This window comes from Ischnura elegans, chromosome 13, assembly GCF_921293095.1.
Source record: "Ischnura elegans chromosome 13, ioIscEleg1.1, whole genome shotgun sequence".
Taxonomy (NCBI): Eukaryota; Metazoa; Arthropoda; class Insecta; order Odonata; family Coenagrionidae; genus Ischnura; species Ischnura elegans.
The window spans coordinates 20576325-20594316 of NC_060258.1; the positions used below are offsets into that span (position 1 = coordinate 20576325).

Sequence of the window (17992 nt, forward strand, 5' to 3'; positions counted from 1 at the left end):
TGCCTTTACAGTGATAATGTTGTTCAGGAAAATTAGATTCTTATTGTAGTATGTACTTGGGAAAATGCCTAAAGTCCCTTAAGTGACGTCACTAGCCACTTCATCGAGTCAAAATGGCTGGGGTAGGGTGTGGATCTATGAAATGTCATTGGGGACCGGAGGAAGAACTGCTTCCGGTGTAAACATTAGTCAATTAGTTTATCTCCATCTAATTTATCTCTATTATTTTATCTCTATATAGGTGTATCTAATCAGGCTTCGCTTGCACAAGTGTGATAATCCCGTGATATTTTAGTTTGAGTGAAAGGCATGACTATTTACCTGCTGAAATTTTAACGGACTTGATTCGAATCGAGGTTAGTGGTTTCGTATATCTGTAGAATGTTATTGTTTCTTTCTGGTGTTTACTATGTGCCATCCATAGAGGTATCCTCTATGGTGCCATCGTTGTTGTTTGAACGGAGAAACAATATAAGCCTACAGAACAAGTTTAACAATAATCCCTTGAAAACGATTTTTGTATGGAATTTGAAAGATATTTTGTATTGTTGCGACTGAACTTTTTCGTGAACTTGGTGAGAAGAAAGGTCATTCAACAGTACATCGCAGGTTACCCTAATTCGAGATTAATATTTTCATGAACTTAATTGAATCACCGTTGCGAAATCGATGTTTGTAACATATCCATATGATGACTAGGATATTTTGCTAATTGCTACTTTTCTTTTCAAGGGACTCATTGTCATGACAACTCCTCGAACGAAACCTTCCAAACCTATTTTCATCCAGTTTTATTTCCTTCGTGGTGTAAATAGCAACTACTACATGATCCATAAACTGTTTTGTACATTCACGCGTCGTGTTTACGACTTAAAATATTATTTTTTCAAGTGTTTACTATGGTTACATTTCCTTCTGTGAACCTGTATTCCATAAATGGTAGACTTTTGGTGAACAAAAATGCCAGACTTAACAATGGAATACCACATTGTTGATGTTGTTGCTAGATTTAGTTAATTAATTCTTCATGGTACAATGACATGTCAGTCTCTCGAAAGCCTCAATGAATACCAAATTCTTGGTGGGCTGAAATAGGCTTAGTGATTAAAATCACGCACGACTGGCATTTTTATGTAATAGAAAATATGATTCTCGGAAGAGATAGTGGTTACATGTAGTGATGCTCTATTTCAATTCCTCTAAAATTCAAGCAGGCCCCTTTGAAAACTGTGGCATGAACACCTGGTAGAACCTTTAATTTATTACAAATTTGGTCAATTTATATTTTCAAAGAACCTTTTTATCAAGAAATAGACTTCCAAGTAACACCCAAAAAATGGCCATTGTAGAAATTGTGGGGAAAAATCAATTTTATAATGTTTTTAATGCGGTAGTAGTAATATGGAGACTGGAATTTTGAAAATGTCTTTCTTCTGCATTGGTTTGTTATCTTCTGTTAAATTGCAAGACATTTTTTAAAAAGTTGATTGGGAAGCAACCAAGGAACCATGGCGAGTGATTAAAGTACAATTGTTGGGTAGTGTTACATATTCTAATGGCTTTTTTTTCCTTAATTAACTCCAATATTGTTGATTTTTATTTAAAAGTACTGTTTAGTGCAAAAATTATGCATAGTCCAGAGAGGGCACATCTCATTGAAGCCATTTTCGAAAACCAACAATATCAGCTGAAATATAATGTTATGTGTCTTAGCTGTTGGAGTCCTAAGTGGCCGTCGGCGATATGCTTAGTGTCAGTGTAGGTAAATTCCACCCACACTCGAAAGGGGAGGGGTTGAGGAATAATTTAATTCTAGTTTACTGATTCTCTCAGAGTAGGTGGCGACGGACAGCTACTCGCTGGCTCATATACCAGTTCATGACTGAGTTTCAGGGGAGGGTAAGAAATGGGACAGGATGATGAAAGATGAATAAAATGTAGGAAGTATGTAGAACAAACGGAAAATACTCACGCTCTCTCACCATCCTTGAATGTCGCAACCCAAGCGACGTAGTCTGAATCCTCAAAATTCCCAAAGCGAGTGTTTACCTGTCGTGAAGTAACTAAAATAAAAGAAAAGCTGCTCGCTATCTACTGCCAGCATAAGAACGTCGCAATAACAGAAACAATGAAGGCGAGGGGGGACAATATCTTTTGCTTCTTATATTTTATGATTTTTTAAAAATTTCATTGCCTTTTTCTCAACTGATAGATTGCAGTTACGTTCCACCAATAAATTCTCACCCACCCCTAATTGAAACAATTGCCTTCAATGAAGTTGTCTCTATTGATGCCCAGGGGTGGTCTTCCCAGATCAGCTGGTCGGCAATCGTTGAGGGCCCTGCGCTTAGGTGGGCCCCCACAATACTCGCGTCTATCGTGAAGCGTATGTGAAATGTTCATTGAAAAGGAATGAGATTATTTGGACCAATCTCTCTGCACTCATAAAATTTGCAATCATTAGTCGCTCTATTTATTTTGTTTAATTGTTTCCTTTTAATGCGTGGTTGGACGGCTGGTGTCCTAACACCCCCTACCACTCACCTTGTTATGCAGCTTGCAGTGTTGTTTGTGGATGTGGACTTCTGTCTGCCAATGTGTGGACTAGTGTCTTCAACCTCTTGTTTGTTTAACTCAGTCTGAGAATCACATTCGAAAATGATGGATTGGTTGTTGAACTGGCAATTGCATTGTTCTGGTTCAAATCCCGGTTCAACCAAATGATCTTTCATGGTGAATTTCATTCTTAGTGGATAGAATCATCTAAGATTTAGCTTTTTGCATGACTGCTTATTTCATGGTGCCCTTTTATTGTACGCTTATTCGTTTGTAGGTTGGCCTGTGTGATGGCTTTCCACGAAGTGTTTGTGTTTGGTCTGCCTGGACGAGTTAACTGGCTTCAAGCTGTTCAAGGAGCAGTGCCTGGAATCACGCTCCGCCTTGCAGAATGAGCTCCACTTGGTGATTGGGCAGGAAATGCAAGAAAAGCTGCAGGATGTGAAAGTTGGTGAGTGAGCTGTTTTGAAATGTCGGTTTGAAAGTGCCATTCTTAGTTCAATGGGTGAGAGGGGCTTAAGCCAATTAACAAGTGTCCCACAGTTAACACCATGCACACGTTCTGCAAAATCGTGATGTTAAGTTATCGGTGTGTTCAATGGTGGACTGGCCAGGTCGGCATTTGCCAAGGACCCTGATCTTAGGGGGGGCCACGCAAAGCTTGCGTCTAACGTGGAGTGAATGTAAAAGGTAAAATAAAACGATACTCGGATTACTTGAACCAGTTCTTTTGCAGTAAAGTACTTTCCTTTGTCAAAGAAAATGAAAGGCATTGATTGCGATTTGTTACCCACCATTATAGTGTATTCATAATATACAAATTATTTGGTTTCAGAAATCCCAGTTCAGACAAATGGTAATGGTCAATTTTATCCTCATTCGAAAAAGGCCAGATTTGCGCCCATGCGATGCCACTCCACTCGACGTCACAGGGACCTATTTTCTATACGAGTAAGTTCACATCGTCTGAGATAACCAATGTATGCATGTGGCACAGATCTCATGGAAACGTCTCTTTATAATCACCTATTAAAACTGCCCATGGTCAGAAAGTTTCCTTAGTTTGATAAGGTATGATTAATCCTTATTTAAGCCAATGGCTACCTGCTAGCAGGGCACTCTGCCTCCTGCTAGCATCCTGCGTCTTATCAGCGCTCAAAGCCCTACTCCAAGGTCACCTCACATGGTTTACAGCAGGAACCAGAAAGACGTCACACGGGGTTTTCCTAGCATTCATACTTAGCCGTCGCGTTTTCCTGCGCTTGAAATTTTTCACTTTTCATTTAATCTCGAAATAGATATCGTCATTTAAAGATGTAAAAGCATGAAATACGTGTTCCAGGTGTAATAATCCTTCGATTTAGGCTATGACATAATACTAGGAAACCACCCTATTGTAAAGTCGTACATTTTCATCAGTTGATTTGAAATCTATGCGTACTCCATTCAAAATGATTATATAAATATTGAATAAAGTAATGGCATCCGAATGTAAAAGATAACCTGATGATTTTTTCAAAGGGTTGTTTGACAAGGTATATTTTAGAGCAGTTTCAAGGAATGAATTCACTAAATAGATAATAGAACCATAACATATTATTGAATTTTAATGAACTGTGAAGTTGTCACTTTTCATAGTATTTTTACTCACCATTTTCATATTTATAATAACTTTAATATGTTACTTAACCCATGGGCTGGGAGTGTTCACGACTTACGCTGCCAGTTCCGAAGAGAGACCCCCTGTTCAGAAGGCGTCTTTGTGCCGCAAGGGATTGTCTGTTGGAATTAAGCCCTTTAGCGATCCTTGTGGTGAGATATATTATCCAAGTGCAAGATATCCAGGTGGCAAAAGAAATTTTGGGTGAATGCAGCAGTACAATAAAAATACAATGCGTATAAAAACCGTTCCTGCAGCATAAATGTAATGAGAGAGTTGATAGCGTCTAAATCCTTTTCAGTGCATGCCATTTCCTGAAATGTTTGGTGGGAGGACGCCCGAATCCATTGTGAGGCCCACAATCACCACACACAGCCCCTGCGTGTATTTCAGGCAGCGTTAGTCACTCTTTTGGACCACAGGCCTACTTTTTTATGGGCTGTTTCTCATCCGTTCACGTCACTGCTAGTCTCTTTGAGTCTTCAAAGCTAGGCTAACAAGGGGAGTGTGCGATAACTGGGACTCGGAATTTAATCACGCTTTGTGTTGTTATAGTTCATCAGCAGACATCTTTATATCACCTCCCATATGGGTTTTTTATATGCATTACCAATAGTTTACACAAAAAATGCAGCTCTTCCCGTGTGAAAAACTTTCTGAACAGTTTTCGCAACCAATGAGGGAGAGCAGATTTTATATATTTTTCTGTTTCTACATAATATTGTCTTGCAAGGATTAGTAATGGCTTTATTTATGTTGAAAAAATTTGAAAACTTTGAATTTGTTTAAAATATTTTTAAAATCTCATTCAGAAATCAGCTGTTCGTTTGGATAGATATTGCAATGGCTCCATACAGGTGGGTTGGGTCATTATTTCTTAGTAATAATATTGATTAATTGGGAATAAATAATGAAAAATTTGCTTATATCAGTTCTTTTGTCCTACTCAAGGTGTATGCTATGCGAAGTAATCATTGAAACCTAATATTTTTGAAGTTCTTCGTTATTGCGTTAGACTTCAAAGTCTGTGTATTTTTTGCACGTCAAAATAAATATGTATCAACTTCTATTGTGTTTGTCGTGATGATATAGCCTTACTGGATGAACCATTAGCGTTCGTTTCTAACGCTAGCTTTAAATTATATGACTCTCTAACTATCAGTGTTTATTTTTTGTTAGGGAGGTGAAGAAGGTTATGACGTAACACCTGTGCTTTCATGTACTATGATGGAATAATCTCGATGTTTCAGGTGCAGACGTGGAAAATGCAGATGGAGGTTATGGTGAATTCGAGGATGGAATGAACAGCTGTGAAAATTGAATGTAACAATAGTGAATCGTGTGGAAAGTGCTGTTGTGTCGCCTTTTATGATTATTGTTTTCGTATCAGCTGATTTTAATGTGCTCACTGAAAGTTTTGATAGACCCTGAACTGTCCCGATAAACTGAATCTTAATTGTGTGAAAAACTTTCTTGCTTATGGAGGCAACAATTTTGTATTGAAGTCCAAATGATAAATATTGCATTATGTTCTGCATGGATATTGCATTAAACATCAGTGGTGGATCATATTTGTTTGGAAATATTATTTATGTTCGGAGAAATTGTTTGTTTTCGAGCAAGCAATTCAAGACAACTGCCCGTGTGATAATGTAAAAAAATTCCTTTGGCAGAAGGTAGCGATTAATGTGGGAAAAAAGAATTTCGACTCAAAGCATGCATGTGTAAATACTTTGCAAAAGAATGGCTGATCAAAATATACGCTATTATTCAGTTTCATTGAAAGCTGTTAACTATCATTTTATTTGGCGTGTGTGAGTGGGTTAACAAAAGGATGAAAAAATTCGAGAACTGACCCAAGAACCCACATTGTGGATGTATTCGTCACACGTTAAGTTTCGAAATAAAATTATGCATAACAAATGGTAATGCAGTACAGTTCAATGGAGCACCACATTTCTCAATGATTCCACTCTTGACTTCTCTGCTGCTGTCAATGCTTTGCCCGTAAATAAGTTAGCTTGGCGTGTTGAATCGACTATGCATTTTGTGGAATGCTATTTTTTTCTGTGTTATTCTATTGAGCATATCCTTCTTGCTTCATCCACCACGCATAACTCCGCTTTCTTTTACAAAAAAAATTAGTCTGATTGTAAGTTTATGAGGCGTATATGAAGTGCATCGAAGTGTATTATTTAAATAATTTTATTTAAAATAGCATTTCCATTTATCCTCTAATGCACAGTTAGAGTCTAAATGTATGTTGATACCATTTTTTCCATAAACTAAACACTTGAAAAATAAGTAAATTCCAGGAAAAAAATATCATTTCACATTTCTGAGCTATTTGGACTCTTTTTCCCCTCAGCTGCCACAAGCCAAGTATTGTTATTTAAAAAAAATTGTATGAACAAGAGCCACATTCTCTAGACTACATGTTTGGTCTTAGATTTACTGACCAATATTTCAAAAAAAAGTAAAACCTGAAATACTCATAGTGGCAGTCAAAACACCACCATTTTTATTTCACAGCACATATATTGGAGCACATATTAACCTTCAATTTATAAAAAAATTGGATGAGTTAACTACACTGCCTATAGGTGATAATTCTGAAAATATGAAGTAATGTTTTTGAGCTAAAAAAATCGGTTAATTAACAACTGTTGACATCATTTTGGCTGGCATAACACTGCAAGGGGAATAAAAGACATTGCTATGGAAGCTATGTACCTGGATAGACAAGGGGGTCAAAATTTCATTCTAATATAATATGTGTTTTCTGAGTTATGAATTTTTACCCTGTGCCCTGCACTCTGGAATTTGACTCCCACTAGCGCCACTTCTGAGCAAGCATCTCAAACTTTGACTCCTCATATCTTGCAAACTATGAGAGTGAGAGAAGAAATATTTTACATGGGTCATTAGATAGGTGATAGTAGCTAGTGACAAAAATTTCATTGAAATCCGAGTCGTTGGGTGCCATGCCTGGGTGAACTGATATGGAATGACCCAATCCTGTTTTTCCATTTTTTATTAAATAGTATGAGTACTGTTACTTAGTGACTTTGTTTCCACAAGTTATGTCATAATATTGCAAGGATCATCACTGTTTATGTGCCTCTATTAATGTTTATGTCAATATAAATCTGCAATCAAAAGCAGAAGCAAGAAACGAAGAGTGAGAAATGCTAGTAGGTAGTTCAAGGTTGGGAATACACCCATGTCTCGTATAGCGCAATTTTGATTAGCGCAATTTCGATATAGCGCAAATTCTTTCCTCGGGGAAACATTGCAACGCAGGGTAGCCTAATCAAAAATCTTAAACGCTCTCGTGATAAAACGTGAGTTCAAGGTTGGGAATATATTACATATAGAGTTTTGTGGTCAGCGTAACCGAGAAATAAATGAATTCTAAGATGTACATGATGTCATGTACACACGTTGAACGTAGTTCCATAAGACATTCCATGGTTTCTTTCCAAACTCAGTATACGCAGTGGAGATGCTTACCCAAATGAACGACATAGAACCTTAACACATGAAAAAATGATGTCATTGTTATGAGAATATGGTCGCATGGTGTTTCAGCGCATCATTAATTTTACAAATTTTAATAAATAATATCACACATAAAAAGTACCTTGGTATTTTTAGACTAGAAATTGAGTTATGGATTAAAAGTGTGGTAATTACCATTTGTGTGTTCTTTTATCATGGATGCAAAGGTTAATGGTACCACTGGTGGAAAGATGCATTTAAACCTCCGTTAATCAGTTAACACACTTCATGATGCATTCGTTGTTTGTTGAACGTGACTTGCATGTAAACTTTATCACCCTCATTAAGAAGCAACCCTAAACTTGGTTTCCCTGTCCTCTCTTCATTCCTACCTCTTCCTTGTGCCAATTGTTTTATATTTGAAATATTATTTTTTTTTTCATCATATCAAGGGAAGAATTATTTTTCAAGAGAATGAGAGTGAAACATTTTCTTCAGACAAAACTAAAATTTTATTTCACCTTCAAACTCTCAAAGACGTATCTGCATATAGGTATCTCAGTTATAAATGGTGCTGTTTGTGGATTGCCATATGCCTCTACTGCTTCCCGAGGTGAAGAGGTGGACGGCCAAAACAAAGGAGCCGTTGCGATAGACGTTGACTGGATGATGGCTGGGACCAAGAATAGTAATCATAATGATAATAATAATTTATTTGTCCGAGGATCTACAAGAAGATATAAGACACATAAAATAAGGGAGAAGGATGTTCATAAAATTTAATAGATTAGAAACATATAGTTGAAATGTTATGTACAAGGGTGTATATTCACATATAATATATTTTCGAAAATACATGCAAATGAAGCACTAGATTGTGGAGTCCATCAGGTATTCAGTAGCAGAATAATAATGCCTTTCAAGCAGGAATGCCTTCAACTTCCTTTTATACAATACCAATGACTCACATTGATTTTTTAAATGGTGCGGAAGTTTATTGTATGTTCTGAGTCCCATTTCTCTTGGACCTAATTTAGTTCTATTTGTCCTCACTGAATTATAGTGAAGGATTTTCCTATTGTTGGTTCCATAATTATGAAAACCAGAGTTAATTTCAAACATGTCCAGATTTTTATGTGTAAATATTATATTCAGAGATAATAAATAGACACATGGTAACGGAAGGATCTTCAAAGTTTTAAAGATGGGGCTGGAGGGAGTATCACAAGGTTTTTTTAATATAATTCTAATTTCCCTTTTTTTGTATGGTAAATATTTTGGATGCGTGAGGTGATGAGCCCCAAAAAATTATGTTATACAACATCAGGGAATAAGAAGCACCATAGTATACCGTAAGTAAGACATCTACGTTAACAGAGTATTGGAGGTGGCGGAGGAGGAGTTTAGCGTATGCAGAAAGAACTCAAGAGGGGCACAAAAGATATGTTGCGTTACCTTTACTTCTAAAAAATAACCATGTCGCATGAAATGTTTTAATTGAAGTTATTACACTCGTATACGCATTGCTGTAGTTGGAAAAAAAATTTAGATGTTACTCACAAAAAGTCCAACAGCTGAACATGTATTATTCTTCCGGCGTCAAAGGTATTTTAACCAGTACGCTTACAACTAGTTTGGATTTTAGGGGGTACGCCATACGGGCCCAAATAAAGCACTGCATGTACAAGACGATGCCATCATAGGATATAAAAATTACAGTTGTGGCTCTGCAATGCATGGCTGCCCCAAAAGGGCACGGCTTGCGCCCCCACCTGTATCCGCACTGACCAAGAAGGAACTTTGTCCTGAGGAGAATGCCCAGGTGTGTATAAAATTCATACAATCCAAATGAATTTGATTCAAATTGGACATTCTGAATGCTGGATACGGTAAATGAAAGAGATTTGTTCTTTCTACTCGGCTTAGAAGTAATACGAGTAATTCAAAGGTGACATCCGTTTATGATTTGGGTTTTTTCCGTGCACTTGATACTGCTGAAATACTTTTGGTTTATACACCGGGTGAGTTGCTTGTAGGCTGACGATTCGATAGCCATTTCTGCCATTGTCCTCAGGGCCTAAGGGCGATGTCCTACTATGTTCGGAGGATGATGGCAGAGGTAGTTGAGGAAACGTTGGCCTACAAGCAACTCACCTGGTTTGTGTTCACCAGTGCCATCCTTATGCTACGCAATGAAATTTCCTAACATTACCTCACTTCTATATCTACTAATTATGCATCTATCATCATCATTGGCCAACAATCCTGAGATTAGAAGACACAGTCTCAGGCGGAACTTTTGTCTCCAAACTCTGACCTCCGAACCAGCCCAACCTGGAGATCAAGACTTAAATAGCAAGTATGGCCGAGGAATGCCTGCGCCTTGCAGTGTCGCAGCAAGGGGGAGGGTTTTGGTGGTTAAAACCTTCCCCCCCTCAGAGCTCAGAAATTTTTAAAAGTTTAATCCCTTTTAATTAATTGGATTAATATTACTTACAGAATAGAGTAAATAGTAATAAAATATCCCTCCGAAATCCGTAAAACTCACCATTTCGAATTAATTATCTTAAAATTTTTCTGAAGGAAGGCCCCCACTCTTCCCGCTTACCCTGGAGGGTATTCCACACCCCCAGACACCCCAGTATTAGTTGCGCCTAAACCTCCCCCCTCCCCCCAGCCTTAATTCCTAGCTGCGGATCCATGGCAACGGGAAATCCATGGGGAGTTGGTGCAGAGGTATAAGAATCCACTTTTCATAGCTCTCCCTCCCTCCAACACCTCATCCTACCATGTGTCTTTCCTCTCCTCGACTTCCAATGGCTTGCCTCAACCATACATCACACCAATCGGCTGTCTCTCCAACCCAAAATAGATACAGGAGGGGAAAACCGGTGATACCCTGTTTTCCCCTATCCCCTCGTAAACATTAACAGGCCTAATATAATTCCTTAGAAATGAAAATTTAGGAGGAAGAGTTCTCACAGGGTTTCCAGTCGTGTCCAAGGGTTTTTCAGCACCGACGTTTCGAGGCAAAAGTCTGCCATCGTGTCCAGGGTGAACTTGACATTGACCCTGAATTTGAATATGACATTCACCCTGAAAACAATGGCAGGTATTCTCTTGTTTTAGAGTGCTTCCCGGACTAATTCCAAGCTTACTTCATAAGTTTGCTACCTTTTTAGCGGTGATTACATGGTTGCACTTGTATTATTCATTGACGCTCCATGTAAGGCCTGGTTTCGAAAATCACAAAGCAAAAAACAAAATCACAAAGCAAAATTTCAAAGCAACTGCTCAACGTCAGAAACTACACTGTCAGGCACCACGCCACGTAGTCATATCTCGCACAAGTTCCCCGGGTTGCAACTGCTGCGGGACGTGCATCCCGTGAATGCAGCTAGCGCGCGATTGCTTCTGTTTTTACGAAGGGGATTCAAACGGAAATAATGAGCCCCGTGTATCCTAGCATTGATGCAGTAATTCCGATGATTTTGCGTCGGATTTTATTTTTTTATAAATATCGCATAAAAAATTGGGCGAGAGTGAAAAAAAATGCACGGATTATCGCAACCCGGATATTCTGTCTGTATTCATAAAAGAAATGTATTTATTTATATTTTACCGCTTACATTGTGTTGAAATAGTCAAATGTGTCACCAAAAGTTCAGTGTGTAAAGATTGGCATGAGTGTTGAATCTAGTCAAATAGACTACTTTAACCGCCTTTTAAAATAATTTTTGATTTTTTCATTTTGTTGAGATGCATAGGGTATAGCCCAGTGGTTCCCAAAGTTTCTCCCCTGGGGGGCGTTACTGTAGTATATGGGGGCGAGAAGTGCCAAGGGGGCGGCAGGGGGGCGCCGGAGGGTCCTGACAATGTGACAAGTGCGAATGTTCCATAACCTTCATTTAGTCTTTGTTTTCCAGCTTCGTTTCTAAAGTTTACTTTGTTTCCCACATATGGAAGTAATTTAAACCATGTGTTTCCTAATATTTTAAAGTCAGAACGGTTGAAATATATTTCCAACCCTTTCCTGCATAAAGGAAACGTTTGAAGGGGCTCAGTATCATTTGGTCTATCGTTGGTGCAACTTCACGACACTGAGAACTTCAGCAGTAAAGGTCAGTGTGAAAAAAAACTGTCGTGAATGCGGAGAAGAATCAGGTCATCTGATAAGTAGATTCGGTAGTTATGCACCAAATATTTACTAGAATAATCATTTTCCAAAGAAGTCGGTTCCAGCGATATTACCTAGGCTGTTTTGGTAAGTGATTTTACATTCTTCAGATGATATCGTTGTAGTACTTCTATATAATATTTCCTATTATTATTTTATGATGGCGAAGTATATTAAAAAAATTAACGGCCAGTATACTGTTTATGTTTTCATGAAATGGTAATAAATTATTCAAAACGAGGACCTTTTCTCTTATACTTTGTACACATAAGATTGCGACAGATGGAGCTCCATCAATGACTGATCGTCACCATATGGCTGTATTGTATACTTGAGAAAACATATATCAATTGTCTTTGCTATTCATTTTGTCATTCACCGACAACATCTAGAGGTCAAAAACTGAGTGATACCCTTCACAAGTCCTTGAAAATAGTAATTATAGCAGTTAACTAAATTTAGGCCCATGCTCTTAACGATCGACTCTTTCGAGAGGTGTGTGATGAGAACGACGAAGATTTTAAACGTATGTTACTACACACCGAAGTCCTTTTGCTGTCAAAAGGCAATTGTATAAGGCGTTTCTATAAACCTTTTAACACTGTCGTGCAATTTTTTTAGGAGAAAGATGCTTTTCTCAGAAAAAACCTTATAGAGATTAGGAGTAACGTTGCATTTTTCACTGAACTTTTATGAAATGAACTGAAAAGTTTAATGAAATGAATTTTTCAACCACAGGGAAACGACAAAAATCTTATGAAGGCAAAATCTGTGGTGACTGTGTTTATTTCCAAGTTGATTTTATTTAAGCACAGCATAGGTTGCCGTGAGCTGCATCAATTCCCTTCCCTGCTTGAGCTAGAAGAGCAAGCTGGTTCATGTGCTGATGATTTGAGCGTCTTTTGCAACCATTTAGCTACTTACCATACATAAAAATATGACGCAAAAATTTGAGGATCTTCTTTTGTTGGAAATTCCAGACTGGGTGGTAAATCCGTTTGTAGATATTGAGGAAGTTGGGGTATTAGAGGAAGAATTAATTGGACCACAAAATGACATTGAATTAAAGCCAAAGTTTAAGATAAATAATGAAGAGATTTGGCTACAGAAGGAGATTTTTAATCGTTATCCTGCATTATGGATGGTGGTTAAAAAAAACTCCTTGCATTTCCGACTTCATATTCGGTGGAACGTGGTCTTAGTGCAGTCACTCAGCTTATTTCCAAGCAGAGATATGACTTCAGGTTTGCAAATGCAATGACTCTGTGACATTAAACCGGATGCTGGAAAACTTGTTTCATATCATCAAGCTAATCCTTCTCATTAAAATTTTACTTGATGGAAATATGTAATTGATTTTAGCTATAGAATCTTCTTAAATGATATCTATAGACCATGAACAAGTGTAATAAAAAGTTACTTAACTGTTAAAATAATTTTAACAAAACATGATTGGTCATTCTATCACTATAAATTGAAAATTTTAATGCTGTGTAATTGCTTAATTTAAGTAAAAAAAGACATGTAAATTTCTAAAAAAGCTTTCTTTAAATTATATATTTAAATATCAAAAGTAGGTATATTCTCAGTATATTTCCTTTTATTGTGTATTTAATCATTTGCATAAATGATTTTAAAAAACTATACATCCATTGGATTCTAAATAAAAATTTAATTAGTCATTGTTTTTAATTTCATTATTACAATGATCGTCATTTCGTTAATTAGTGTATGATTCTGATTATTATTTTGAATATACCGATTAGGGTGGCGTTGAGTATAGGTTTATGGACCCACGAGGGCGGTTGCTCGAAAGAGTTTGGGAAACACTGGTCTAGCCGCTTAAGATGGTGAAAAGTGCCCCCTGATGTTTTGAAAAATAAAAAATATACACTTAAATTGCATCAAAAATATTGTGTTTCCCCAAAGTTTCAGGCCCTAACGATGGAAATTAAAACCAAAAAGAATTGAAACAGGATGTTTCGTTTTTTAACCATATCTCCAGTTTTTAATCTTCTACGAGAATACGATTGGAGAGTTGGCCAAACATTAGATTGCCCTGCTTTGATAAGATTATCCTATGCGTTAGACTGCGCTGCGACACAAATATGGGTTTACGTGTTCCATAAACGTCAGGATGCAATAGAGTAAGATAAATGTACACTGTACGATTTGTTTAACGCCGACGAGGCGCCAAATAAGGGACTAAGGGACTACCACTACGCACCGTTTTTTACCTTCTACCATCTTCCGATTTATAGGTATTATCCAAGATGAACGCCCTCCGAGCAGCCCACGCGGGATGAATTTTGCTTCATTCGAGGCGTGGGAGGGGGAGAACCGAGCGGGGAGGGGAGGGGATCGGCTAGCAGCTCTCGTATCCGCGACGCTGCGTGGGCGTTGAGATATTTTCTTCGCGGGCGCGGACTCAAATTAGGCATTTTGTGGCTAAACGGTGGCAGATACGTCAAAATGCACGAAATATTTGCCCAAGTAGGACAGTAACTCGGCAAAATCTATAGGGAATGACCATAAAATTATATATTTTTCAAATTTCGACCTCCCCCCCCCCCTAAATTGCATTTGAGCGAGGGTCAGGGGTTCACGTAGAGGTCTCAAATTTTTCAGGCCTTATTTTTGATCGGTCCCACAACTTTTTTTCATTGGGCCAGATGGATTTGAAAAAAATCGATTTTTGCGATCCGCCCTAATGTACAGTCCGTGTAAGCAAGGATTGATGTATCATACAATATTTATGAAAATTACCGTAGTGACATAAGTTACATAACCGTAATATTGGGCAGTTTCAAACAAACATAAGTATGAGAAATTTATAGACAGGAGAAGAGAAGAAAAAGTTGGATTTAATAGATTAGGTGATAGTAAAATTGTTGGTGAAGTTTTCTTGGATTCATCATTGGATGAGTAGGCCCATGTTTTGATAGCAGAGGCAGCCATCGATACGTCGGCCTACAATCACCTCATCCGGTGGAAAACACGATAAGACTGTACCAGCATAGTGCGCAGGGAAAGAGCAAGATCATATGATAGTGAAATAGGGTGGGTACTTATTCTTATCGAAAGAATATTACTTCTGGAGTATCCATTTCCTCATTTTAGATTTTTAAATGAGGATATCTATTTTTCGCGAATAACTGAAAAGTGGAAACTATTAAGTGCACAAAAATGCAACGGCTAAGTATGAATACTGGGAAAAGCCCGTGTGATGTCATTCTGGTTCCGGTTGCCGCAGTGTGAGGCCACTTTGGTGCGAGAATTTGAGTGCTGCTACGATGCAGGCTGCTAGCAGGTAGCAGAGTACCCTTCTAGCAGGTAGCCCTCGGCTTAAATAAAGATTAATGAAATAATCATTAATGTTGCATTTAGGGTAAAGAAACTCCTCACACTGCTGTTGAAAATGTTTGTTTCAACCTAATAACAGTACTTAGCATGGATTCATGAAATTTTGCAAGAAAGTGGTTTTCACAGATGTAACGACGTCCAGATTCCCTGTGTATGAAACTTAAGTCTGAGTGGTAAATGTTAACTTAAATGAAGAATAAAAACTGGTGGTGATTCCAAGGGAAGTTTAAACACATTATTATTTGGAAAAGCAAATCTTACTGCCAGGTTCTTATAAGGGATAAAAATTGACTTCATTGCTATATTAACATTACTTCATTTACATAAGTGTTACAAAAATCAATGCTTAATAACACTGATCCACTGATCTATGTATTCCACCAATTAATTCCGGGAGTACAGTGAGTTACAAAAATCAGACATGCAGTCACAATTGCATAGATATTTTGAAAAAATAAGAAATTGCTTGCAAAGTTTAAAGGACTTACATACTTAAAAGAAGAAAAGTAAAAGTGAAGATTAATCATATGAAAATGGAATAGCTTAAGTAAGGATCATTTTCAATTCAACTACAAAGATTAAGCAACAATTATTAGAGTGAATAGTATCGTGATTAATATTTTTCATTAGAGATGTAAAATCACTCTCCAAGATTAACATTTACAGGTTTAAAGTCATAATGCAATTAACATTCAAAATATGTACCGAGCACCAGACATGACTGAAATCATTTAAATCCAGAAATGATAACACCACTAAACAGGAGATAATGAAATTATTACAATCTACTCACACCTAATGGTAGAAATACAAAATCTGGGTAGTTAATCTGGCATTATGATCTATACATTCATAGCTTTCCAAAATCCAATTATTACGAGCATAAAGTAAATATTTCCAATGCATGATATGAACAACAAATCCAACCTCCTTCAGAAAACAAACAAAACATAATTAGAACCATATTTCAAGTACTCCTACATAGCAGAGGGAATACGTATGTTGTTCAACAAAAGTTTAATTACAGACAGAACTGAATGAGTAACATATAAAAGGCTGAAAATTAAAAAGTAAAGTAACATACGGTTACATAAAATGAAATCCATGCACATATTGAACGATTTGACAAGGAAATAGCCATAATAAACAATGGAGCCTACGATTAAAATAACTCCCAAAGGAGAATGACATCAAAAAGACATTATAGAAATAGCTACATTTAATATTTATATGTACAGAGAATGTGTACAATGATAATCTATTAAGCTCCGTTTACTCCTACAAAACAAAGCCAGCTCTCGTAAGAATTAGGAGACATTAATCATTGTTCATACAAAAGCACATGCATATTTTTTTATGCAACTGAATATTGACTATATAAGAGTAATGTTGAAAATTTATACGTGCATGTATAAAGACAATAATCCTCCCCAACACCACCGTTAATATGATATCGACAAAACTGAATGAAAACAGTAAATAGTCACAAACATATAGGAATGGAAATTTAAGGATTTTTGTATTATTAGATTGTGATATTTTTAAATGCCTCCAAAAAAGTAAATTATGTATAAAAAAGGAATCAAAATCTTTGTTTAGCTATAACTTAATACAAAATTGAATTTTACGTCATAGATTTACATTATAGACAAGATGATTGAACTCTATAATATTTAACGAATACATTGAACTACATCATGTTAACCTTACAGCATCATCGCTGCAAACTACAAGAAAATGTTTTAAAATTGCATGGGCCAATCAATGTCAAAGAAATAAACCAATAAAAAACAATATTCACTAAAGGGTAGCATAAAAAGAAGATAACAAGGCAAAATATAATTCTGATAGTTGAATTAGGACAACTTATGTTGCAAACAGATTGAATTGAAGATGGCTTGAAGCTATACAACGAGAAAGATTAATTATGTAAACCAATATGGTGTGTTACTTCAAAAAACTTACATATGCATACATGAGATGTAAAGTGTAATATTATTAAAAAAATAAATATATCAGTAGAAAACTGAAATAAACTGCGATTAAATGATGTGTCCACAAAATTGTAACAACACACCTCTCAAAATGTGATTACCATTCTAATAAAATCAGTACCATGTAGCAAACATGAAATCAATAAAAATGCGAGTGATTGTTAACATAAGATAAGAGTAACTATTACATGAAACACGGGAGTACTTAAGTTGACCCAACTTTACAAAAACTGAAGGGCCTCATGAAAATCTACTGAAGGTAAACGGAATATTCCTCTTCTGGACCAGCTCCATTGCATCCTTCAAAAGGAATCACGCCAAATTCATCTCTGAAAGAATAATAAACAGAAATTAATGGATGCCACCATCAAAAAAATATGCAAATACAACCAATATGCGAAGCTACCATTGGGTCCATAATAATTAATAGTGAAATGAGATATTACTCCCATTTGCAGAAATGCAATTGGAATAATAATAACCAATAATTATGAAATATTTTCATATAAATCTAAGTTCCAAAAAACAATTATTTATTTTATAAGTGAAAATTATTGGATTTACTACTATTTCAATTTTACATGTCCATCACTAGGTTGATATATCATGGATTTGAATATTGACAATCTTCAACTTTCTTGTATTATATTAGCTTAAACTATGATAATTATCCATTAGATTAGAGTTTGACGGTTTTGAATAGTCACATATTTAAAGTAATTGCATCTTTGAGCATGTTAG

The 17992-nt window shown here is 36.6% G+C and overlaps 1 protein-coding gene and 1 long non-coding RNA gene across 2 annotated transcripts in view; one reads left to right on the forward strand and one right to left on the reverse strand.

Moving 5' to 3' along the window:
* Window positions 1–143: 143 nt before the first annotated feature.
* On the forward strand, window positions 144–5787 carry LOC124170138. The gene is made up of 3 exons (XR_006867330.1): window positions 144–356; window positions 2834–3007; window positions 5467–5787. It is a non-coding gene; the product is annotated as an uncharacterized LOC124170138 (long non-coding RNA).
* A 9691-nt stretch (window positions 5788–15478) lies between these two features.
* LOC124170132 overlaps window positions 15479–17992 on the reverse strand; it is a 60092-nt gene continuing 57578 nt past the window's right edge. Inside the window, exon 5 of the mRNA XM_046548827.1 lies at window positions 15479–17580. Within this exon, the coding sequence (XP_046404783.1) occupies window positions 17575–17580 (6 nt within the window). The 3' untranslated portion in view covers window positions 15479–17574. The remainder of the gene's footprint in view (window positions 17581–17992) is intronic.